Below are 26,180 nucleotides of genomic sequence, written 5' to 3' on the forward strand. Positions count from 1 at the left end.
CCGTCATGCCCCGCGCCTCGCTCCGTGCCGGACTACATCTCCCAGCAGCCCTCGTGGGAGGCTCCGGCCCGCCGGCGCGGCGCGGCGCCGCGGGGCACGCCGGGAGCCGTAGGCGCCGCGGGGGTGGCGGGGCGGCGGCGGCGGGGAGGGTGAGGCGGGCGGGGTGCGGGGAGTCCTGCGAGCGGCCCGGGCGGTGCTGGCGGGCCGGCGGACGGTCGGTCAGTCGGGTGTGTGAGGGGAACACGGAGTGAGGGGAAGCGGGTACCGGTGCTCTACGGCCGTCCTCACCGCCTCCCGCCTCACAGCGCGGCCTCGGCGGCCCAGCCCGGCCCGGCGCGGCGCAGCCATGTCGGGGCTCCTGGGGAAGCTGTTCGGGACGGGCGCCGGCGGAAAGGGCGCCGGCAAGGGCCCGTCCCCGCAGGAGGCGATCCAGCGGCTCCGGGAGACGGAGGAGATGCTCAGCAAGAAGCAGGAGTTCCTAGAGAAGAAGATCGAGCAGGAGCTGGCGGCCGCCCGCAAGCACGGCACCAAGAACAAGCGCGGTGAGAAGCCGGGCCGGGTCCCCCTTCCCCCGGCAACAGGTCGGCCGGGCCCGGCTGCCCGGAGCGGGGAGGGCCGGGGGGCCTGTCGGGGGGCTGGCTGTGCGCGGCGCAGACGTGTATGTGTGGCTGTATTTTATAGCTTGTTGCTTTTACGTTATAGGGCGCTGCCTCGGAGCTGCGGCAGCCCCCTCCCCAGGGCCTGCGGCCTTCTCCAGCGAGGTTTGTACGGATCCGGCCGTCGCCCCGCCGGGCAGGGCGGCCTGTCGCCGGTGGGGCTGTGTAACGTGGGCGCCGCGTCACTCCCGCGTGATAACGATGTCACGCCGTCGCTCGCCTCTTCTGTTGGCTTTCTGTTCCGTGTGGCATCAATTTAGAGAGAGGTTAGGAAAATCTCGCAAAGCAGATGCCGGGGTGTTGCTGGTTGCGCACGGAGGTAGCTGGAAAAGCAGTGCATCGACGTGGAATAAGGCCTGGCTTTGCTGCGTTGTTGCCTTTTTCTTCTAACAAACAAAACTCTGTACCAAACCCCCGCTTAATTTGAGGATTTGGTTAAATACGTTTTTATTGTTGTCAGGGTGTCCTCAAGCTATAGGTGGCTTATAAATGGATATTGTAAATAGGTGTTTGCCAGGTGGAACTCAGCCTTCCTGGGAAGGTCTAGCTGTGTATTTGCAAGTAGCGATTGGTACCTGTTAAAGGTCTGTCAGCCAGAAGATAAGAAGTGGGTTGTCACCTTATTTATTGCGGTGCTCTGATCAGCTTCTTGCTTGTTTTACAATGGTTTCAGGAAGGCGTATTTAGATTTTGGTGTTGACGTTGCCCTTTTTTGCTGGGTTACAGCAGAACAGCAGAGTTTGAAGCAGGAGGTGCGTCTGTGTGGTGCTGAGAGCTGCTAACACGCAACTGTTGGCCAAGTAACAAAGGTTCATTTACAGTAACTGCCAATAATAGCTTCTGCTTCATATCACTCCTGTAGTCAGCATTTTAAGCCTCCTTTCAAACTTCAGAACAGTGTGCCGCAGCAGGGTTTCACTCTTGTGCTGTGTTTGAGTGATGGTGCGACTGGTGCAGGCTGAGAAGTGCTTGCTGAGTCTGTGGGCAGCAGCCTTGCTTGCTGCCCCAGGAGCCTCCTGAATGACCTCAACAGAGCCTGACTTCAGGCTTAACTCAGTTAGTTTCTATATTAAATTTATTGTAATGGTTTTAATAAGTCTGAGTTTGTTGTGCAGTTTTTGGCCTAGTTTGGTAATGAGCTTAAAAGGAGAACTAAAATACATCTCTTTTTAGTCTTACCCATCTTCTGTATTCTCTGTCTTACACTGGTCCTGTTTAACTTCTCCTAAACTTCTCTTTCTGACGCTGCTTGTTCAGGTCTTTATCTTCCTCTACTGTAATGCCATCTCTCTGCATGCCTTTCTGTGCCTGCTGCTGTCAGTGTGCTCTGGAGCACTTTGGGTAGTGGAGGGATTAAATTTCTTCTGAGGTGGAGGAAGGAGAAAAACCTGCCCATTCACTAGCAGGGTTCTGGGTCAGACTAATTGAGGTCTTGCAGAAGGACAGGATCCTGATGAGTAATTAAGGAGCTGTGAAAAGGAGAAGGGCTAGGGCTGGTTTTCTGGTGGAAAACAAAACCTCTTTTTTTTTTCCAGAGGACTTCTGAAACTAAAAGGCCACCTTTTATTACTGGTCTGCTAGGAAAGACAGCTAGCCCTGATTATCTGCTAGCTCACTGGGAAGTGAGTTCCCCTCAGGACAGACTAAGGGACGGCTCATTTATTCTGGATTCAAGATGTCAGTCATCATCTGAGCTTTGACAAATTGCATTTTTTATATGCAGTTGTTTGGATTTTTCCCTCTCTGACTTCAGGCTGTTTTATAATCCAAAAATTATGTAAATCTGGTGCAAGGTCACTTAAATCCATCATTTAAGTGAAAATGAAATTTTATTGGTTTTATACGTGAAAGTCTGTCTTTTTAATGGAAATATTTTGATATAGTTGAATGGTTTAAGTTAAACTGAAAAAAAGCTAATTAATTAGGGATTATTTTTTTTTTCAAAGTCTTGTGTCAACTTTTAAAAAATACAACTTTAAGAATCCTTAAGCTTTCTTAGTTCTCCAAGAGTTAAGCATTTTACTGTGGGGATTTCTGTGTGTGCCCGCTATTTAGAGAGAAACTGATGTTGATGGAGGCTGCTGTGATAAATAAAGCCAGCAGAAGAATATACATGTCTGCAGCAGTGGGGCAGGGAGCTTTCCTGAAAGCTTAAAGCCACCTGGGAAAACCTGGGATGATATTTTTGTTTTCTCAGAGGAAAGCTGGGCGTCTGGCACACTGGGGGTAACAAAGGGAAACGTTTTCTGCTCTCCAGCACACTGTGCGATTGTTTGGGTGCCAAGGCAGCGGGGTTTCTAAAAGCTCATTGACTGATTCCTACCGTGCTTCTCGAGTCTAATGAAAGCACAGAAACTTATAGGCCTGCTGGTTCTTGTGCCTGCCCCAAGCACGTGCAGGTTTTTATTAATTTATAAACTTACTTTACATGTATATTTTTCATAACCTGCATTTATGATATCCAGGCTGTATAACTCCTGATGAAATTCTGAAGTTAAAATGAGTAACTAACTGTTATAAATTTCCTTAGTCTGTGTTACTTCTTGGCATGGGAGGCTTTCCACTTTTATTAAAAAGCTGCTTTTCTCAGGGTCTTTCTGTTCTTTTCTGGCTGTACAGATGTGGCAATTTTATGATCGCCATGCCTTCTGAAGGAACTCAAGTCATTTTAATAAGAAGTAATTTTTTTTTTTTTTTTGCCTTCACTCTACCAGTTTCTTCTCATTAGTCCACACTATCAAAGTAGCTCCTGGGGGAGGGAGAGGGCAGCAGTCTCCAAGTGTCAGGTTGGTGTGAAGACACCTAGGCTGCTTCTAGAGTGTGTTGGGGAGACCAGCAGTTACGGCTTTAATGTGCATGTAACTTTTTGTCCATGGGATGAAAACCTGCTGAGGAGAAGCTTGATCATCTTCAGAATGGTGTCTTGAAAAGATGCGCGTTAATATTCCCTCTTCTGGGAAGAAGCTGGGTTATGCTTGTGTTTTGTTTTGTGTTATCTCATGGAAATATTCAGCCTATTCTTTTGAAAACAGTGTATGTTCTGGTGTTTATCTTTTTTTTTTCTCTCTTTTTCTTTTCCTCAAGAGGTTTTTCACCATGTTTGCTCTAGTCCATGAGTAATGGAGTTCTCTTGGTGAAGTTAACAGAAGTAGCAGTAGTACAGCATGGTTCAAAGACCAGTCAGCCAGTATCTTACTGGATTTTAAATCTGTCCTGAAAATAACTTTTGCTTTAACAAAAGAAGTGCGCAGCTGTGAGCTTGATGGTTTGGAAGTACTGTGCTGCTGCTGCATCCTTTTATTCCGCTCCAGTTTGCCGGTATGGTGTGGTTGCATCCAATCCAGGATATTTTATCAGGCACTCAAACTTCATGAAACAAACCAAGCTGCTAGGTCTTTGCCAAGGGTTACAAAGTTCTGGTGCTCAGTATTCAGTTTCAGGATAGCTCAAGCTGATCTTAATCACTGCTGCTCCAGTTTTACTCCTTTCCTTGTGGCTGTCATCTGATCCTACAAGAGCTAGCTCACAAAACCAAGCTGCCAGAGAAATAGCATACACACCAAAAAAGCAATGGGTTAATTCCTTGATCTCTGACTGCTTTGGGTATAACGATTCCAGAATCTGTTTCTGCATTGTCTTTTTCTGATGGAAACCCAAAGCTCAAGTTATTTCTCAATGTGAAGATAACAGTAGGGAGAGAACCTGATGCTTTGTTAGGGTGCTGCTTTTATAAGTAGTCCAGTCTAGAGTTTAGATTCAGGGTGAATCAATGCAGTTATGTTCCTGCCTGCCACTAGATTTTACATTTTTATTAATTAGCACTAGATCCACAAACACTGGAATGGGTAAAAAGCAAACATTGTGCTAATATGCGGTAAAAATATTCAGGCTTTAGCAGGAGACTGACATTTCATGGATTTTCTACCAATTCTGACTTCTGTTAGTTAGCATTTTTCTTCCCTGATGTCAGAGTTTCTCTTTCACTGTAAATAAATATAATGCTGCTTTTTTCAGCACTGGTGACTGAGTACAAACTGGATGCAAAACCACTGGTAGATTCCTGCTGTATATAATTCAGGCTTTTCCTGGAAAGGCAACACTCCTAGGCTCCACCCCACCTATTAAAAAAAAAAACCCAACAAACAAGAAAGCTGGGTGTGGGCTAAAGCCACAAGCCGTAATTTTGTGCCCATCTCTGGCTCACAGTAGATCACAGAGCTGCCACAGGTAAGTCAGTTCAGCTGGCTGGTCTGAGGGAAAATTAACTGTTTACCATCCCCTTGCCTTTTCCCACTGTCATGTCAGCCTGCTGATGCGATTTGCCTGTTGCTGGAGGGTTACGGTGTCTGGCACCAGAGAGGAGGCGGAGTTGCCCCTTTCAGTAGCAGCACAGTGAACCTGGCTGAAAGGTACAACTGGTGTGTGCTGGTGCGGCTGTGGAACTGGCACCGCTGGTCTCCAGTGATGTGGCTGCCAGAAGCGGTCATGCCTAGTCCCGCCTGTTTCTCTTGTGCTGGTGTTAGCGTTTGCGTGGGCAGTGCATGAGTTGTATCAGTTTGCTGATCCAGCCAAAACCTACCTCTTAGTAAAAAAAAAAATAAAAATAGAAAAAATAAAATTGTTTTCCCCACTTAACTGGTGAAATGCTAGAGCTGGCAGGAGAGGGAGTCAGGAATGTGACTGGAAGGAGGAGGGCATTTCTGCCTCTCCTGGCAACAGTCCCCTGCTTGGGCGGCTTTAGATGTATTAGTTGTGATAAAATCAGAATGACGTGCAATCTCCCAGCAAGGGGGCAGCTGATCGTTAATGAAAAAAATGAAAGCAAGCCTGCATGATGGCGTAGACATTTTTTTTATTTAGACGTTTGAGTGGTTCAAAATGTTGCAATGATCTGGAATTCAAGGAAGAGAAAGCTGCAACCTCAGGCCTGGGTATGGGCAGAGACTCAAATGAACTGTGACTGTGTATATCAGCTCTTAGACATTAATGCATTGCTTGTGATCGTGTTTTTAAGGTCCTGCTTGACACTTGGCATCTCTGCTCCCAGAATCAAATAACATGAACCTGATTTTGTTTTCATGAATCATAAGATGCTGATGGAGGGGAAGCAGGAGTCCTGCAGCAAACACTATCTGGCCCTTCCTGTAGTACTTCAGTCTGCCTTTTCTGGGTTTTAAGTCATAGTCTAATGTAAAACGCATCTTTGAGTTCCAGGTGCTTAGCCATAAACCATGGCTTCAGCATAAGAGTACTGAGAGCAGTGCTGGCCTTCATCTCCCCTGAGACTGCTGAGTTCAGCATTAACCACCTGGCTTGGTAAAAGTCTGATAATTACTCTTTTTAAATAGGTGTTTATAAATGAGGAAACTTCTAGTTTGTAGTTCTATCCTACCTATGTTTAACAGAGGCTTTTGGACACAGATTGCTGTAGTATATAACAGTTTGGGAGGAATGGGGGGATTTACAAACACCTTTTAAAACAGCTTTAGAAAGTGGCATGAAACCAAAAAACCTGTGGTTCTGTCAGATGAGTTTTGGTAACGGTTTTTGATGCAATACACCTTCCTCTGTTCCTCTTCTCTGTCAAGCCCTGTCAGAAGGGGAACCTGGTGTGTTTCAAGCCATTGACATTGTTTCTGTTAGGTTTTCTCTCAAATGTATTAGAAGTTGGATTCTAGTATCTCGTTAAGCTCCAGCCCTAGTTACTGAATCCTGCTTAAGGGCTCCTAGTGGTAGTTCAAAACTATAATTTGCAGATGATGCAAATTGTTAATTTGGTTTAAATGTTTTACTTACTCAGACTTGTGCAGAAAACTGCCATCTTGTTTCTCACCGGCAGAATTTCTGCTGACCTGTGCAATGTTTATTTGTACCAGGGTGTCATTAGGCTTCGCTCTTGTATCCTTCAGGCCTCTCTCAATCCCTTCTTGCTTGTTCTGACTGGATTCTGGTAAGAACCATGTGCTTGTACTCGAACATCATCTGGGACATGGAGCAGGGTCCCAGCTGGACCTCCTGGGGCGTTGGGGATGGCCAGACGCTGGGTGCTCAGGTACGCTCCATGGTGCAATCTACAGGGCTGCTCAGCAGGCAGGTCAGCGTAGGAAAGGTGCTGTCCTGGGGCTTGGAAGTAAAAGTGGTCACTGCTCCTTACCTGGCAAGTCTTGGTGCTTCCAGGCCTGAAGTGATGGTGAAGGACATGACCATGCTTCATTACTGAGCAGGGGATTAATTTAAAAGGATGGAGGGACAGTGCCACATCAAGAGGAGTGTGCAGCCACTGCTGTCCAGGAGAAGGATTTTTTTTGTTGCCCAAACTGTTTTGTAGTTGCTCTTTGGTATTTGTGAATGACGTAAATAAGGAGGGTACCACCACCTCTAAGCTTTTGTAGAGCTCATGCAGACCCATGTGTTGCTGGTACTGGTGGACTGAGTGGACACCCTTGGAAGAGGTCTGCTGCAGCTGTGTGTGCCTCTGTGTCTCCTCCGCTGGTAGCCCAGCCCCTTCTGCCTGTGTGCCGTGCTCTGGGTTGTTCCTGGGCACCTCGGCTTGCTGGGAGCAGCAGCAGGCTGGGGGATGGCACTCATCGAGTCTAGCTGGGAAAAGATGATTTTGGCAGCTTTTTGCTCTCCTCTGTGAAATACCCATCTGTTTTGGAAAAGCTCAACATTTTTAACACCGTCCGTTTTGGGGTCTTACATGCTGCTTGCGACAGAGACTTTGCATGGGATGTGGTGTGAGTGGGGAGGATGTAGCCTGACCTTCTGCCACCAGCAAAGCTCTGAAAGAGTGTGTGTGTTTGGGGAGTGGGGTGTAAAGTAAAATCTTGCCATTTACTCACACCACTTAGAAATGGATGATTTTTGCAAAAGTAAAAGTTGTAGCAGCTCATGTGCTTTAAGATGCTTTCTGTGAAGTTTGCAACTGGACCTCCTGCCACGAAGTGCCTGAAACAAAAAGGATGCAGTCGGAGGATCCTAAATAGGCCATGCATCAGACGTTGATAGACCTTTGCCTGTCCCTCAGACAACCCAAGGCCGCAGCACGTAGCTGATGATAAGGAGGTTAGCTCTGCTCGTAATCATCTGAGTTGAGTCGTTGGGCAGAAGTGGTGTTACAGTTGCTGAAGGTGTTGGCAGATGCAGACAAGTCTGCTCACAAGGATGTGGCCAGGCTGTAGGTGGGGATCCGGGGGCACTTGTTGACCTTCCCTGCCGCCAGTACCGAGGGCAGTGAAATGTGGAAGATCACTGTGGCCAGGGTAGGGCAGAAGTTTCCCCTTGGTGAAGCTCAGTGCCTGACTGCGGCAAAGAACTGTAATGTTCTTGCAGCTGGAATCCCGGTTGAGAAAGGTCTTCTGTGGCTTCCTCCATTTTTATTGTTTGAATGAAGCCTTGCCAATAACCATTTTTGTAGGGGCTGATATAAGTATAGGGTAATTTACAGACAGCTGCTGGTCTTGTAAGTCTCAACTGGCTGGCAGTGAATGATGGAAGTTTGGGGTTGTCCATATAACCAGGATAGCCATCTCTTGCACATAGTGGGACATGCATGTTTACCGTTGTGTGCAGCAAGCGGGGGCTGAGCTCCATACAGACTTTGATGGCTGCTGCCTTCCCCATTCTGTGCTTCTGCCCCAGCCTATGCTCCTGCAGTCAGCTCTTTCCCCAGCTCCTTATACCCCTCGCCCAGACAAGGGCACCCAAGTCAGCAAGGGTATCGGTACAACTGGTGGTCCATCCTGGACTGTGCTATTCCCACTTGTGAGACCATATCTGGAGTGATAACCAGGTAGTACCACCTTCCACCGCAGCTGCTTTCCAGACAGCAATTGCTTCAAAACAGAATAGCAGATGAGCAGGTCTCTGTCCCCTAGTCCCTCATCCAGTAGGTCTGACATGTTGAAGTCGAGTTGGTTTAGGCAGAAGGTAAACCAAGAGACTTGGTAATGCGGTCACCATCCTGCTGGCACAGACCCCTTGAGGTCAACCTGATAGTAAACATCAGTGAATTTGGCTGTGTAGCTGCATCTTGAGCTCGTTTGGATACCTGCTGCCAGCTCACTCCATGCATGCAAAGACTTGCAATGTCATTCCCTGTAAAACCTGTCTTTTTAGAGTCCCCCTTTCTGATAAGGCTGTGATCAACTATACTGGCCGTTTGACTAATGTGGTGGCACGTTAAGTGTTACCAAACATCCGTATCATGTGTGTTCTTCATGGCGTGGCAGGAGCTTATTCAGGTTCAAGGATGTCAAGTTTAATTCCAGGTGACTGCACAGAGCTTGCTCAGATGTAGTGGAACTGAAAAGAAACATAAACGCCAGGGTGACAGGAACATCAATCAATGACACTCAGAAACTTGCAGGTGATTTTTGTTAGCCATGAAATAAAACAAGTTATACAAAGCAGACTTCACAATGGGTTAACTAGGAACTGTGCACAGCCGTTACATCTCCCCTGAAGGTGGTACCTTACTAAAATGTTTTGACAGCATCCCCGTGGTGGGAGAAAACTGGGTGGTAGAAAGCCTCTTCTGGTGAGTGCTTTCCTGGCAGCACCATCAACTTGTGCTGCGAGGGCTGCAGTAATGATGCTTATTGCTAAACCTGGCTCCTGGAGCCAATAATCACTGCCAAAGAGTGTGGGATTGCCATTAAAAAAATGAAATTTCACTTCCGGCCTCAAGAAACGTACTGCAACATTGCCAAGTAAGTGTTTAGGGGCCGATTCAAGAAGTACAAACTTTTCTTTTGAAAATAAACATGGTTTGTTTTATTTGCGTTATAACTTCTGGGTTTCTAAAGGTTTGTGTTGTCAACTTTTTCCCTTTAGTTGTTAGTGTTGGAATCTGAGCTTTCAGGAGAAAAGTTCAAATTGTCACATCTCAAAATAGTGTAACTTCGCCAGATGAGACGTTAAGGGAAATGCTAAATATTATGACAGCCTCAACAAAATTCTTAGACTAGGCAACATTCTAATAATAATTGCCCAAAGCTAGAAAATGTGTGACAGATTACGTAGGCACACACTTGTTTCTTTCCCCAGGAAAAAAAGGTCTTTAAACGGGCCGCTTAAAGGTAGGATCTTCTGAGTTTTGCGACTTAATCACAAAAATATTATTAAGCATAGGGAGTTTGGTTGTTTGGGATTTTTTTCCCCTGTGAGAAAACAACATTTTGAGATACTGAAGAAGAGCTACTTCTGTTCTTGTAAGGCTGAACCTCTACCTGATGCGTTTCTGGCAGGGATTCAGAGGAAGATTATAGTTTTTCACTGGAATTCTCTTTATCAAGGTATCTTCAGCAATTACAAAAGAAAGAAGAAAACCCATAAAGAATATTTGCAGGCTGTGAGAATCCCAAGGAGTCCTTAAGGAACATGCTTTTCTCATCCTAAAAGTTTAAACATTTGTTGAATTCTGAATAATTATCTCCTTTTATATACGTATAAATTTCTGATGTGAAACAAGGTGCAGATTTTTAACAGCAAAGTTATTGGGCAGTTTAAAAGGATAAGGGAGGATAATTCACCCCAGCAGCCTTAGAAAATATCTAGTTTTATTTGGAACAGATTAGTTTTGGAGATGCCTTCCAATCCCCTGCCATCGTCCGGTGACATGCAGGACCGCAAGAAGTGAAGCGCTGAACATTGGGAAATATGGTATATGCTTTCCTTCCAGAGGGTGGATGAGATTTAATGTGATAGTTGGAAGCATTAGGCTGGATGATCTTGGCTTGTCCGGCGTTTCTTAGGCTCATTCCAGCTCCTGGATGGAACCAACCCGTTGGCTGCTTCTCTCTAGTTGGGATCTGTCTTTCCTGATTCTCTGATTTGGGCTACAAATCTCACTGTAGTTGACGTTTTTTCCATATTTTGGACAAAATTGTCCCAGACTCACCTAGAGATTATTTTACAGAGGATTATGGACCAGAGGATCATTGCCTTGATCTTCAAGGGGCAGAGGAGTCACGTTTAAGGCTGAAGGCTTGCTTTCTGGACTAGGAGGAAGTTCCTCACCTTGCCTGTTCTGCAGCCACAACTGCAGTACATTCCCATCTGTAACTTTCAGCCTGAGCGAATTACGCGCTGTTTCAGGAATAAATAGCACTGTAATTATGGATTCTGACCTTCGGAAACACACTTTCTGCACTCCATATGAAAATGACTGCTCGTGACTAATTTGTAATAAGGAAGCATGACAAGGAAGTGCGTTACGTTTCAAGTGTCGCTGCCTTATGCCTCGGCCACGGGATGTGGAACAATATGGATGTTCCGGGATGTGGAACAGCATCAACAATTTCTGGTGCGAAGGTTGCGTGGATGTTGACCAGAGCCCTGAGCAGCACCGCAGTCAGCAGCGGCACGAAGGTGGTGGTTCCTGCATTGTTTGGGTAATGCACGTATCAAAGCTTTGATTGCTGTTGTACAGGATGCTTTTTTCTTTATCTTTTTTTTTTTTTTTTTTTGCCTTCATGTATTTGTAGGTTTTTAGACCAGGAATGCTTATTGTTTAGTTTAATCTCTTGCACAGTAGACTAAATGTTCTGGCACTACTTTGCTCGAGAGGAAGTTATAATCTAGGACTGAAACCTTCTTGTATTCTCTGCCTGATTTGGATGCTTTATTGGAGTAGTTTTAATCGGTCACTTCATCTGAGCTGGGACTAGTTGCCCTCCTTTGAGGAGAGGGTTTGGGAGCTTTATTGGATGTTTAGTAGACAAGACACAGAAAGGTAAGTGGAGGATGAAGACTGAACTCTGCTCACGGTTCCCTGCTAAAAGCACAGCATCTCCTGACACAAAGGCACAGGCCGCTGCCCGCTCTTGCCAGCTGCTCTCTGGGCACCATGCGGGAGACATTAGACCCTGGCATTGGAGGGAATGTGTGATAATGACTTCAGACGTTCAGCATAAAGTGACTTTTAGGCCTGTGTATAACCTCTAGACATGACAGATCTCAGCAGGTGATCCTTATGGGAAAGAAGATGCTTCTTTGCACGGTATTAGCCTTGGAGTTGATGTGAATTTATTTTTAACCGTGCTTTGGTACTTCTGTCTCCCAACTGCTTTCATACCATGATGCTTAAAATCAAACCTGACTTACTGGATCTCAGACATTTCATGCTGTGCCATCAGTGTAACTAGGTATTTAATGGGCAACCAGTTAGGAATATGCTTGTGTATCAGCTTAGTGGCCGTGCTCACTTTCTTCTTCTTCAGCCCTTCATGAGGCCTGTACGTTACTGTCCCTGAAAAGTTTTATGTTTCTTTCCACATAGAGAAACCTCACTAACGTAGAGGATGTGGGCAAGGCTGCGGTGGAGCACAGGAAAGGCAGGACACAGCACCAAAACAAAAATGCTTGGGCAGGAGCTTGCAAGACAAGGGTGCTCTCTAGCTGTTACGTGGTTTTGGAAATACCCGGAAAAGATCTGACCTCTAAGACCCTGACTAGAGAATTAAGAGTCATCAGCTTCTGCTTCTTGTAAGACTCACCTGTGTGACAAGCGTTCCTTGGTGTGTGCTGCAGATCTGTTGTGGCAAGATATTGCCTGGGTGCTTTTATACTGGGTTAAGTTTGAGCCAACATGAATATTTTTCAGCTGGTTAACGGTTTCTTGAGCTAGCACATCCCTGCAGAAGGCAGGAACTCAACGGTGTGAAAGAAGTTTGGTGAGACTGTAGTGGGGTTTATCGCTATTGGATTTATATCTACCTTTTTACGTGTTTGTAGCATTGGAGGATATTTTGTGAATTGCTCTAAATTACCTTTTTTCAGGAATTTCTTTTAGGGTATTGTAGGCAGTTTGCTAATTCTCAACAGAATGAGAGGTGAGCAATTGCAACCTAAGATTAAGCTACTCTACTGCAGGCAATACTTCTTACACCTACTGGTGCCTCTTGTTTGTCCCATTTCAAGGACAGTGAGGATGGTGGTGGTCATTAAATTTGCTGCTGAAGCAAGTGCCAGGAAGATGGAATGGTATTTCCAGAAGCAGCAAAAATAACGACACCTCTTCCTGAACAAACTGTAGATAGGTACACAGTAGAACGTGCAAGACGGTCACCCAATATTAAGCTGATAATCTCAATTATCTCTGGGCTTTCTGCTAGAGGGGCCAAGAGACCCCCGGTTGGGAAGCTCCTCTGCAGCTCTCTTGCACTGTTTATTTTGGCGTGACTGTCATTTGGGGTACATTATTTTTGAGGCTGCTGTGGAACTGTTTGATCCCATGTTAATACATCTGGTGACCTTTTGTGGTGGTATCTCTGCCGCTGCCATTTCTTCTCTCATTTGCCAGAGTGAATGTAAGAATTAGACGTGAGATTACTCCAATCGAGGGGAAAAATAATTTAATCAGAGCTATTAACCCATGTGTCATCCTCTGTATGAGAAGCCTCTCTGTTTTAGGTGTAAGTGTGATTTTTAGCAGATTTTTGCAGCGGCAGGAGTTGGATAGGCAGGAAACATGCACATTGTCGGGACAAATTCCCTGGGCTCACAAATGCATGGACCTTGATACAAGTGTGGTCTTGAATTATATTCTCAGTTGTTTCCGGTGCTGTTTGAAGTAACTGGTCCTCCTGCTCTTCTAAAGTTGAGACATGTTTTTGCTAGCAAAATTTGGAGTTGCAAGTATGTAGAAAAAGAAGTCTTAAGTTCTTCCTTGTTTTTTATCTACTAATCTATACTTTTCTACTAATGATATTTAAAAGCATTAATTCAATAGAATAGGTATATGCATAAATATCCCATTAACAGTACTTGTCCTACAAATGTACAAGCAGAACTTATTTGCAGGGGGGCTGTTGATTTTTAATGAAATCACTGACACATTAATAGGCAATTTTTCCTCTCTGAATGCAGTACTATGCAGTAAAATTGTATTTTTATTATCCTGCTAACATTTTTCTTGTTTCACTAACAAACTGCTGTAAATATTGCAAGGAAAATCTTAAGACTTACAACAGCTCTGTTAAGAAATTGCTTATATACGGGCTGAAATACTTTAAAATACATAAAATGAAATTCTTACAGCTAGCATTTGCTGACAACAAAGGGAAATGATTTGGGTGAGCAGTCATGCTTCTCAGACTGTGAGTGCTGACAGAGGAGGATAATCTGGGTAAGTGACTCTATTCTTTTCACTTCTGAGTGTTCGTTAGTCAGAAGAGGTAGTGACTGAAACCAGAACACGAGTTCCCGCTTATCAGTTGTGTTGGAGGGCTGGGTGCTGCCTTGGGAGGCATAATATTGAAACCCTGGGCTTCTTGTTAGTCGCTGTGCTCAAATTGTAAGTGTAAAACTTCGGCTGGAATTTCTAGGGGGGGAATGTCACAGAAATTCAAGCAAATAAGAAATTAAAACCAGCATTTTGCAGTTCATCAATTGAAGACTGAAAATGAAACAAACTGACGCCCGAAAAACAAAGGAAGGAACGACTTTTTATATATTAAAAAGTTTGAGGGTTTTTTTTAAAGGCTGTAAAATGTTCTTCAAATGTACTTTTATACACATTTTTACATTCGAGTAATTGCTTCAGTCAGACCAGATCTAACTGCTTTTGACTCAGACGCTGTTTTACCGGACTTGCCCTCCTCCCTGGAACCTAACTCTTTGTGAGTACTTCTCTGCAAAAATAAACTTCAGAGATTAGAAGCCGATGCTCATTAGCACTGAGACATTTCATTTTGCTTTGCCAATGGAAAGGAGGTCATAAACTATTTATATCGGTTTTAACTGGTCAGAGCTCTCTGGTGAAACCTTTACGAATAAAAATTCGCTCCAACGGCCCAGTCATATCTGATAATTAAGGCAATGAATATATCAAAATGTCATATGGAGAAGATAATTTAAAGCCTGCTCGCCATCTCCTAATGGGTGGCAGGAGTCACCCAGTTAATTTTAAATGTATTGTCTTTAACTTAATTGTAATAACATATATAACTGCTTTTTCCCCAGTGCGTACTTCTTCATGTAATCTGCTGAAAACTCTACTAAAATTCAAATAAAGTACAACTAAGTTTTGTTATCTGTTGTAACTTTTTTAGAGGATATTTTAAGTGCCTGCAATTCATCATGCACATTGGACTTAGAAGCTAAAACACACCCTGTCCTTGTTAAGGATAAGGTATGGGTTGTAAAAATTAGCTAAAATACTGTTTATTGGCAGGTTCTTGACGGTGTCTTGTGAAAACTAACTTCCCGTGTAATGCTCATATATTTTTGCTGTCATTGGGTCTGCACTGATACATTAAGTGAAGGTTTACTTAAATGTTAAACTTTTTTTTTAATAGTAGATTCTAAGTCTGCCAATAGCTTTCTCGCATCGGTTTATCTAATCTGTGGCTGTTCAGCAGGTCAGGAGAGTAATTTGCCTATTCGTTCTTGTAAAATGGTGCAGCATCTATTGTCTTTTCCTCATGTGCAACCTGTGGGAGATTTGAGCTAAATAAAAAGGGAAAAAAAAAAAAAAAAAAGGGCGAGGGGGAGGAGGGGGCAAGGGAAAAAATCCTCTCCTAAACCATCCAGTGATTTGAACTGGTCCTGCTGGTTTTATATGTAATAGGGTTATTGCAAGAGTGAGTTAACCCTCCCCCAAAGGCAGGATACTCCAGGAGGAGAAACTTAGGCTGTTATTGAGCAATTTCAGTGGAAAGTCGCTCCTCATGGAGGGAAGGCTGCTCATGGGACAGTGAGTGATGATCAGGGACATTGGCTGGCATTTTTCCGTCCCTGTTCCACTGTCCTTTGTTGCGAGTCCCATGCCTGGGAGCTTGGGCAGGTTTTTGTACAGAGTGGTTTCCTTCACCTCTGCATGACGAATGCCACGCTGAGGGATCCTGCCCCAGCTTTCCAGCTGTGCTCAAGTAATCAGTAACATGTGGACATCGTAGTCAGGATCTTTCTGAGCTCTATTCTGTATAAAGACTGATATTTCCATAAGAAATACACAGCCACAACATGGTGGGAGCAGGCATCAGTCCTTATTTATTTCGAGCCTCTGAATATCAGGCATTTTGCAGAAGCTGCTGTGAGAGTCTGGTCCAGTGATCTTGTATCTCGTATGGCTTTTTACTCTAAGATACAGAAATTGTCATGCTGTTGGAAAACTTAAATCAGCAGTTTCTAGAAAAATACGCTGATGATGTCTCTAGCAACAGGTTCTGGGTTGTCAGCAAGGTCTGTCTACATTAGAGAAGAGATGCTTTAAAATGAATATATGGTTACAGGTCCTGCTGAAGCAGTTCTATACCAGTTAAAGCAGGGTATTAATTTACATTGCCTGCCTATGTAATTACTATCTTGGAAGCAGTAAAGGCATAATTAGGGGTGTGGGTCCTGAGGACTGCCTCCTCCATGGCTGCCTAATGTGATAGCAGTCTTCATGTAGAGCAAAGAAGGGCCATGATACACTTTGACTTCAAATGCACATCCATTTCTTGCGTGTGTATAAAATAACGTGATGCTAGAGGACATATTTCTAGCCTGCTGTCTCTTTTTCATACTTATTTCAAGTTATGGAAACAGATTTATTTTTTTTTTTTTGGAGAAAAAGAGCCAATGTAATTCCCTACAGATTAGTATTCGTAGCTTCAACTTCAGTGAAAATTTAATAAAAATGTATTACTCTGGCAATACATAAGATTTCAGTAGGTATTTATGCAGATGGTGAAGACTGTTGTGCAGGAAAAAAGGTATCAGAACTGCTCATCAGTTTTCAGAAATCGATGCTTAAACAGGAGAGTAGAGATAAAGCAGCTGTAGATCAGAACAGAATCACGCCCTTGGATCTGTACCTCCATCAGGTACCATGGCTGCGTAAAGTACGATAACGGCTTATGGGGAATTTGCAGACCCATTATTTGCACTAGCAAAGACTGTCGCAGGTCCTGCATCTCAAGCAGGAGTTTGTGGCTCTTCCCCCTTGCCGGTGCCTGGCTATGTAATCCAGGCTCTCATTTTTGCCTCCAAAGAGACTCGAGAAATTCCTGTGACCTCAGAACTGTGGCTGTTGATGTGGTGTGCTCCTCCAGAAGTACCTGAAAATTGAGAAACGGGTCCTGAGAGATGGCAAATCAACTTGGCTGTAATGGTCTTAAACAAGTGAATGTGATTTTAAGTATTTCTCTTGGAAGAAATTAAATTAGGTGCAGAGAACTGATCAGTTAGTGATGTGTTTTTGTAGCTGCAACTGATGGAGCACAGAAGGGTCTGCTCCAGATCCTGGCGGTCTCTGCCAAGCTGTGTGGAGGGCAGACATGTAGGAACGTGGCACCCAGCCCTCTCCCAGCGGTGTTTGCGTTTGCATCCGGACGTGGGCACGTCTGTGGGAGGGGCACTGACAATTACAACAAAGGGCTGCACAGCTAATTGCAACAAGGAAAATCCTGAATGGAAAGTGCAAATCCTCTTCTGGGGCAGGGGGAGGAATATGGGAAATGAATTGCCAAAACTTGTAGGATGAAATGAATGCAAGCGACATAAATTAACTTGGTATCTTCCTATTTTTTCAGTTTAATGAAATCTTCTAGCTGTGAACAAGGGCTTTACATTAAAAGATAGTTAAACAAGGAAACACAGATGAAAATAAACTGCAGGAAGTTGTGACCATTTAATTTGAGGCACCGAATACCTTGTTCTACATTCCTTAGTGCTTCTAACTGCAAAAAATTGCAATCTCTTGTGCAAGATTTTTGTCGTTGCAGAAACTCATTTATCACTTTGATGTTAATCGACCTGTGCTAAATATTTGGGTTTAACTGTCCTGGCACAGAAGCTTTATGCCTGGCCCTGGGTTTATGAGGACTGATACGTGGTCCCAGCAACTCCTTTTAGGCTACTGAAATAGGAACTTCTAACAGTTGGTCTTCAGGTAGGTAGAGGTGGGTACTGTGGCCAGGAGATGCATTGTCCTTGCCTTGGCCTTGCTGGAGAGAGGGGAAAATATAAATATCTCCCTTGGCCACTCTTGGTCCGAAGGAGTTGGCAACGTCTAGAAAATCCATTTTAATTTTTCACTTGAAACAGGGCAGGTTTTAAATGAAGATGTTTCTGTTCCCGTTCCTAGGCAGGATCTGCCAGGCGGATCATAGCAGGTCTGAGTGTGGTCGGTGCGTGGCTGAGAGCCGATTGGGAGCACGAGGAGGTTCAGCAGTAATTCAGCAGGTAGCAGTGCAGGGAGATGTGTGTGCCGTCTCCGAGGGCTTGTGGGGGATCCCTGCTCAGTTCTGCCAGCTGTAAGATTATGTACCATGCTTTCGTAAAAACGGGAGCCTTGATTTGTGTATGCAAGTGAGAAATTAGTCAAGGAAAGGATTTATAAACCAGAGTGAAGGCTGGGGAGCGGAGTTCTGGTACACTGAGCTGGCGTGCATGGGGAGCAGGAGGGGTAGAGTCACGCAACAGGCCTGATAAAAACTCTGATCGCAAGCTCTTTTACAACCATGCTTGCAATGTTTGGTGTCTGAGCAGCTTATTTGAAAAGTACACATGCAGGAAAAATAGATAAACTGTAGCTGTTCTCAGAGAAAGCTGTAGTGGGGAGCTGTACGTAAATTGTAGTACTTTACTTGCGTTTGTATAACGGTTATAAAATCTCTGGTTTTGCCAGTAATTCTCCCTGATGCACAAAATCCTCAATAAAGAATGTCCTATCACTGTCTGACGCTTTCCCGGCATCTGTCGCTAAATAAACACAGCCTATTAACAGTTGTATCTTTCCGAGGAAGAAAACTTTATATACCCTTAATTAAACCATTAGCACAAAATTAACCAGACTAAATATACCAGTAATGTGTTGCTTATCACTTTATGATCTGGCATAAAGCTGGAATGTTTCAGATGATATTTGTGTTGTGCTTGACGCTGCAGAGCAAACATCGTCCTTTGTGTTAGACGAAAACCCGGTCCTGTTCCCACCCCTGTCAAACGAGAATGGATGTTGGACTGGCCCCAGGGGAGATTGACTGGTTGTTGGACGGAAAGTCGGTGAGGGGGCTCGTTGTGGGTCTTTGGCTTGTGTTGGAGCAATGGAGGTGGTCTGTGCTTTTGTGTATTTCATCATTTCTGCTATATCGACCCACGCTACTTTGCGTGCTTGGCAACCTTAGCTGTACCTTCCCAAACTACTTTTTTATATTCTCTAATACATTAGTGCAATTTGAAAGTAATCAAATGCAGCGTATTCGTAACCAATTGTAGAACTGAAGGTATATGTAGGGATTCTGGATACCAGGATGTTATCTTGCAGGACTGTCAAGCTTCTCAAGATGGCATCTGACAAAACGCGTGGGGTGACTGCAGGTTTAATCTGCTTTTAGGAGAGGAGCTATTTTGCTTGTGTTGCAGGAACATGCTCATCATGTCACAAAGTTATCAGCCCTCAAGTAGGGGAGATAAGGAAAGCTGTCTGCTGTCGGGATTTACTATTCCTTGTCCCCCACATCCCTCCGCCCCCAACCTGCTCTGGAATCGTAAACAGGGACGCAAATGTTTGAAATAGCATCTTAAAGATTAAAAGCCTTCATTTGCCACCATTCTGGTGCAGGTGACTGATCTGTTGGGAGGCCCAGGATGTTGATTTTTAGCAGAGGGTGCGCTCAGTGTGTGGTACCCTTGTAGCAGCTGTACTGGAAGAGATGATCCTGTGTCATATTAAGAGCTTTCTGCTTTGAGTTTCACACAGATCAGGGCATCGAAGAAATGAAGTGTGCGCATGGCTGAGTTCAGAAACCAAGAGTAAGGCTGTTAGGACAGCAGCATGTGTCCAAGCTGAGGTTTTAAAGTAGATGGGTGCATTATATGGCCAAGTCTGTCACACAGTGGCCAAGTCTGTTCATCTCAGGAGGGGAAGCAGCAGTGCCGTGAAGGGGAGCTCTAGTCATATGTCTTACTTCGTGTGATACCGGGTGTTTGTTCGTCAGTCGGCAGTGCTCAGGGCTTGGTAGGTTTTCATAGAATCATAGAATGGTTTGGGTTGGAAGGGACCTCAAAGACCATCCAGTTCCAGCCCCCTGCCCTGGGCAGGGACACCTCCCACCAGACCAGGCTGCTCCAAGCCCCGTCCAACCTGGCCTTGAACCCCTCCAGGGATGGGGCAGCCACAGCTTCTCTGGGCAACCTGGGCCAGTGCCTTGCCACCCTCAGAGTGAAAAAATTCTTCCTGAAAAGTTTTGCCTACGCTGCAGCTCCTGCCAAAACTTTTAGCCACGTACAGGCAAGATTATATGTAAATGTAGTTTGTATTTGCAGTCGGTGTTTCGGGAACAAACACGTGCTGGCCTGCTGTCTGTCCAGGTATTTGGGGAAGAGCTGGCTGTTGACTGTTGTCACCAGTTGGGTGCATTCCTGTCTAGGTGGGGTGGAGCTGAGCGTTGCAGAAGGAGCTGGAGCAGCTCAGCTGCGCAGCGAGTTGGACCAGTCCTCCTGCACGGGGTCACCCCGTGGGTGTGAAGCTCCCTGTTGGTGCTGTCAGGGGTGGGCTCCTCTTGCAATAAGCAGGCATTGGACAAGTCTTTATGAGCTGCTAATTGCTCAAACCGATTTAGGCATCTCTCTTCTCATGTCTGAGACTGTTGTGTGGACAGTACCCTGTAGTAGGAGTAATCAATTGTGTTTGAATGAGCTGCTTCTCCCAGCAGCTGCAGGGGAGTTCAGGTGGGTGGTAGGGACACTGCAGCAGCATCCCAACCTCATCTGCCGGGAGCTGCACCAACAACTATGCCTGGATGTATGAGGGGTGGTGGTGAACAAAGGTGGTTTCAAGCGCATCAGCTTGCATATTGGAGCCTGCTGTTTGTTGGAGCGTTGTCTCTGGTTTGTCGTGTGTTACGAGCAACTGGTCTCCTGATCCTCAGGTAGCCTCTCGGTTTGCATCCTTTGTGTGGCAGGGGATGGACAGTAGGCATCTGGCCACCTTTAAAGAATTTTGTTGAAGGAGGCAAGCACAAGGGTTAGGCAACTTAGTTTATCTAGGAAGAAAAGCAGATGACAAACAATAGAAGGTGCAAAATATTTCTCTGTACTGAGTGGCATTTGGCATAAAATGTGTGAATGGCTGTTTCGGACACAAATTTCACAAATCCTATTCTTTTCTTTGTTCAGCTGCTCTTCAGGCCCTAAAACGTAAGAAGAGGTACGAGAAGCAGCTTGCACAGATAGATGGCACGTTATCAACAATTGAATTTCAGAGGGAAGCCCTTGAGAATGCCAACACGAACACTGAAGTGCTTAAGAACATGGGGTTTGCTGCTAAAGCTATGAAAGCTGCTCATGACAACATGTAAGTTATTCCTTTCTGCATATTTCCATAGGACCTTTAGTTTGTCATCAGTTTGATCTGCTAAACACTAGGTGTTTCATAACCAAAGCTAGAGCTAGAGTAGCAAAATCTTCTTTTAAAGTGTTATAACTGAAGTTAAACTAAAATACTAGATATACTTTGATATTGAGCAAAATGTGCAAGTATTGATGCTTTCTCTGTTTGCTACCACCACTGCCTTTGTCCAAAAGAAGGCTGGCACCAGTGTAGTCTAAAGCAAATGGGAGGGTGGTCCAGTTACAGCTCCACTTAGTAGCAGCAAGAATTTTAAGCCTCGAGGGGAGACTTAAACTTCTTTCTGTGCAGAGGAGTTTGTGTATGTAGCAATATTTAAAGGTAAACTGCGTTATGGGAGTGTTGTACTTGTTCCAAAAGCAAATATTGTCGATGTAATGTAACAATGCTGGATGAGGGAACAGAGCAAATTATTATTAATACTAGTAATGAAGAACGTATGAGGTCTCTGTTTATAACTGCTGTGAGCTAAGCTTTTAGGGAAGAGTGAAAAATACATGCATAATTTTGTTGAGACCGGGGGGATGAAATTCAGACTTGCATGCAAAGTATATTTTGGAAAAGGACCTTGTAAAATGTCACCATGGTGTGGCATTTCTACAGAAACCAAGAAACACAGTCTTACGCGCTGATTGAGGAAGCGCCTGATTATATTGTACTCTTTCCTTTCTTTTACAGGGACATTGATAAAGTAGATGAATTAATGCAGGACATTGCAGAACAGCAAGAGCTGGCAGATGAGATTTCAACAGCCATCTCAAAGCCAGTAGGATTTGGGGAAGAATTTGATGAGGTATGCTTTAAATTTGCCTCTCTTTATATCATAAATTCATCGAATCATTTAGGCTGAAAGAGACGCTTAAGGTCATCGAGTCCAGCCGTTAACCTGACACTACAAAGTCCACACCTAAACCGTGTCTCTAAGTGCCACGTCTGCACGTCTTTTAAATACCTCCGGGGATGGTGACTCATATGAGATCTTTTTTTTAAGATCTGCATATCACATGTGTCTAGTGTAGTACTAGGATATAAAATCTGTCCTAGAACTTGTTACTAGCTGTTCCTACCAGTGCATACAGCAGCTGTAACCCTGACTTTATGCTGAGAATGGTCTGGATGGCTTCATCTGAGAATGTTTGGACTTAGACTTCTTCTCTTCACTGCTTTCCCCTACTCACCCTCCAAGAGATCACATACAGGAATTCTTCAGATGAAGATTCAGACTCACCGTCTCCTCATTTCGCTCTGATCCTATGCCTTTAAGCTATTTTCTTTCATAATATGACCTGCTAAATCTGCTTGCTAATAAATATGACTCAAAGTCTCTTCTCTTTTTTTTTTTTTTTTTCTTCTTTGAAAAACTAGGATGAACTCATGGCAGAACTAGAGGAACTAGAACAAGAAGAATTAGACAAAAACTTGCTGGAAATAAGTGGTCCCGAGACAGTACCACTACCAAATGTGCCCTCAATATCAATACCGTCAAAGCCAGGTACGTATGGACCTTTACCAGAAACATCTTGGCTTGTTAAAAAGTATGCTTATTTAACTGCAAACTCCTCAGATTTGAGGGATCTACCTGCAGGCAGCGCAGACATTTCCTCGAAATTGCTTCATGAATCACAAATTACATCTAGTGCTGTTTCTCTGTAGGGGTAACCTGCCTTTCATAGGAACCACGAAAATTAATAGCTATCACAGGAACAGTTATTATCTGTTCTGGCGCTACCAGTTCAGCTGCAGCGTGGATGACTCTCTGGGTAGAGTGGAGATGTGGAGAAATACAGAAGCCTTCTGCTAGTTGCTGCTGGCCCAACAGAGGGATCTTGACAAACATAGCAAGGCTGTAAAAGGGAGTGGAGAGTAAATTACCTCTTGGAATTAGTCCCAGGCTGGTTCAGATACTCACGTTGAACCATGCTTCCTTGTTGCTGCTTTGGTTTTTAATTTGGTCCCTGCTTTTCTGGCTTTTGGGAGGAACTAACCTGAGAGTCCCCTCTTTGGGGACCGCAGTTGCCTCCTCTGAGGTTTGCATGTACTCAAGCCAGACAGTACCAAACTCAGGGCCATCCCGGTCTTAGAGCACATGTATCTAGGAGATTTTGGTGAATGTGGTAATTTTACATGGAGAACTGGCAAGAAATGTTCCTATTTACACAGTTCAAAGCTGCTCTTAAATCTGAACCGATCGCTCTTCGATGAACTAGGAGCGATACCTCTTGAAATGCAGTTGAGTTGGAATACTTCTGGCGTGCATTAATGGGATGTGAAGCTTTACTACTAATTTGCTGAATCTGCCTTAATGTATTATGAATAAGTTGTAGATTTTGCTGCTTTATTTCATGGGCTTACTTAGGAAAAAAAGGTCCAAAAAAACTAGAGGATGAAAATAGTCCCAATTAGTCAGTGTATCTATAATTATCTTGCTGCCTTTCCAGGCTTGAAAGGACCTGGGAAGCGTCAGATACTGCCAAACAAGACGGTTTTGCTTTAGGGGGTATGCAATGAAGTTTGCTCCTTCTGCATTATAGTTCTTTTATTTTGACATAGTTGATTTTGGGGTTTTCTAGTTCTGTTTTGCTAGGCAGAATTGCTGACAAGTGTTGATGAGAGGACAGTGAGTTATATCAAAATATCTTAAATCTGAGGCTTTATCTAGATTCAGATCCAACAGCAGGAGAAATAGTTTAAATAAACGTATGCATTACCTTTTTATTTCCTCGCTGGTTTAATGAGGTTTGTTCTCTAAATATTCTTTGGGTATGGACTTTAAAACATACTGACCTGAACTCAAATATACTTTCTGCATTATATTAGGTGGTAGTGACCGCACACTGGTAAGAGGCATTGTAATTCCGCACGTATTTGAGTAACTATACAGCATAAGACTTATGTAGACGTAGCACATCATAAAATAATAAAAATAATGAACATTTTTTTTGTAGTAAAAACTATGAGAATAAAGCTCAGTGTTTTATAGGATTTATGTTAAGCTGTTTTGGGATGGAAATTAGAATTCCGTTAATGTATTTAAATAGCACGCTTCTTTTTATTTCAATAAAACTGCCTCCAAGACTGGCATTTGGGAAACCTGGGGATTCTGGGGTGGTGATGGGTGGGTGGGGATTTTGTATGTTGGTTTTTTTTAACCTAAATTGTTTTTCACTTAAAATTGGCTTAATATACACTGGGATTATAAGTTTGCTTTGGGTCATCACGGGTTGAATTTTCAAAGGGACTGCTTTACCTAACAACGCAGGTACATGCTCAGTGTGTCTTGTGGAGATAATTAATGTCTCTTCTGCGGTAGAGCTGACTCTTATTACCTCCTTTTTATTAATTGAATGGAAAACAAGTGTGAGCTTTCTGGCTCTTCCAGTTCTCAGGAGCTGCCTGGATTTTGACTTAATCAGTCTGAATGAGAAATTTTTTGGCTGTTGCCTGTCAGCTAAATTGATGTCAGAAGAAATTCAGGCAAAAGCCGTTTTTGTTTAACGGAGACCGGAAGAGCTTAAGTTAGGAAAACAAATTCCAAACTTGTACAAATTGATAGGTCTTGAGTTTGACTTAAAGCTGACTCAGTTCTTCCTTACATAAATGTTCCATTTGGAATGACACAAACCATTTTAAGTATGAATTATTTGACTCTCTCTCTTCCCCTTTTAGAGCAAACACACCAACACCGTCTGAGGAAATGACTTTTTTTTTTTTTTTTTTTTTTTTCTGTTTTCCAAAATTATTGCAGCTATTTCTGGGTTAAAGCCTTTTTGCTGAGTTAATGGTTTTCATCTCCAGAAACTGCGCTTGCTGTGTTATGACAAATAGCAGCATTTGCTCCCCTGGAAGGACCAAAAATGTTATCGGGGGCAGTGTGTAGGCACAGGGGTTGGAGGTCTCCAAATTCTAAACCTATCTAGATGGAAAAAGTAGTCTCATAGGACTGCTGCAGACTTTGAGGATTTAACGATGGAATAAGGAATTTATTTGTATAGGGGAGAGAATGTAATACTGGAGATGCCAGACAAAAAGCTGAAAACTCATGGTCTTCTGTTTGGAGATTCTGGGAAACGATACACGCCGCTGATGCACACCTCTTAACCTTCTTGCACGTTTACATTCTTCCTGGGTGAAATATAGTCTCTTTCCACTGAAAAGTGGCAATAACAGGAAGTTTAGCCCATTCTGGCTTTTTCAGAAGGCACCTTTTATTTCGGTTTAAAAAAGTCTTGTGTATTTGTTTTCCTCTACTGGCATTTGGTGCTTCATTTACTGGTTAGGTCAGAGGCACAGAGGCTTCTCTCCTGCAAAGAATCGAGACAGGATTCTGTCAAGATTCCCACTCATTTGTTTTCTTTTCATATTTTGCAGCCAAGAAGAAAGAGGAAGAAGAGGATGATGACATGAAAGAGCTGGAAGCTTGGGCAGGAACCATGTAACCACAGCAGTAACTGGCTGGAAAAAGACTTTGATTACCTATTCTGGGTGCAAATGTGTTGTGTTGAGGAGAAAGCATAAGCAAAATGTCTTTATCTTTAATTTTAACCCAAAGCAGTGGGAAGTGCGTTGCTGTTTTCTGCATAGCGTGGTCTGCCCAAAGGAAAGAAAGGGGAGCAGGGGGAATTGCCTGCTGTTTGTAGGGTTGAATTTCTTTAAAAAGGTATTTGTAAAATCAAACATTCAGCTTTCGGACTGTGCTACTGCCACTGCTGGATCTTCATCTTCAAAAGTTTGGGCCATATTGAATTGAAATAAGCTGAAAAACACTCTGTAATTTTAAGTCAGTTTTAGTGTGTCTAGAAGTCTTGTAAGGCATTTAAAACCAAGAAAAGTCGTAAGCCACCATCGGCTTCTTACTGTGTTTAGGTGCGAGAATGCTTTATGTTTTTAGATCTTTGCAAGTTATATTTATATCCCTCAGCTGATGTGTGGCCAGCCTTGTGTTTGTCACCGCAACAATGTAGTCACTATTCCCATTTTAATTGGTGATAATGATTTGCAATTGACAAACGCTGTCTTGGAAATAGGGAAGATTTAAATTTCAGTTGTACATTTTTCTACATAGCACTACAATGTTTATTGCTTTTTTGTGATAATTGATAACCCATTCAGATACATGCACACAATTATTTTAATTAAGAAACTACTATGGATTGCACTGTATTAAATATCTTGATTAATTTTCA

The 26,180-nt window shown here is 43.8% G+C and overlaps 1 protein-coding gene across 1 annotated transcript; it reads left to right on the top strand.

Annotated features, from left to right (window-relative positions):
- Positions 1 to 135: 135 nt before the first annotated feature.
- On the top strand, positions 136 to 26,180 carry CHMP4B (charged multivesicular body protein 4B). The gene is made up of 5 exons (XM_063350264.1): positions 136 to 542; positions 20,766 to 20,943; positions 21,676 to 21,790; positions 22,363 to 22,489; positions 25,366 to 26,180. The coding sequence occupies exons 1-5, from the start codon at positions 347 to 349 to the stop codon at positions 25,431 to 25,433; spliced, it is 684 nt and encodes a 227-aa protein (XP_063206334.1). The 5' UTR covers positions 136 to 346; the 3' UTR covers positions 25,434 to 26,180.

Source organism: Chroicocephalus ridibundus, chromosome 12 (assembly GCF_963924245.1).
Source record: "Chroicocephalus ridibundus chromosome 12, bChrRid1.1, whole genome shotgun sequence".
NCBI lineage: Eukaryota > Metazoa > Chordata > Aves > Charadriiformes > Laridae > Chroicocephalus > Chroicocephalus ridibundus.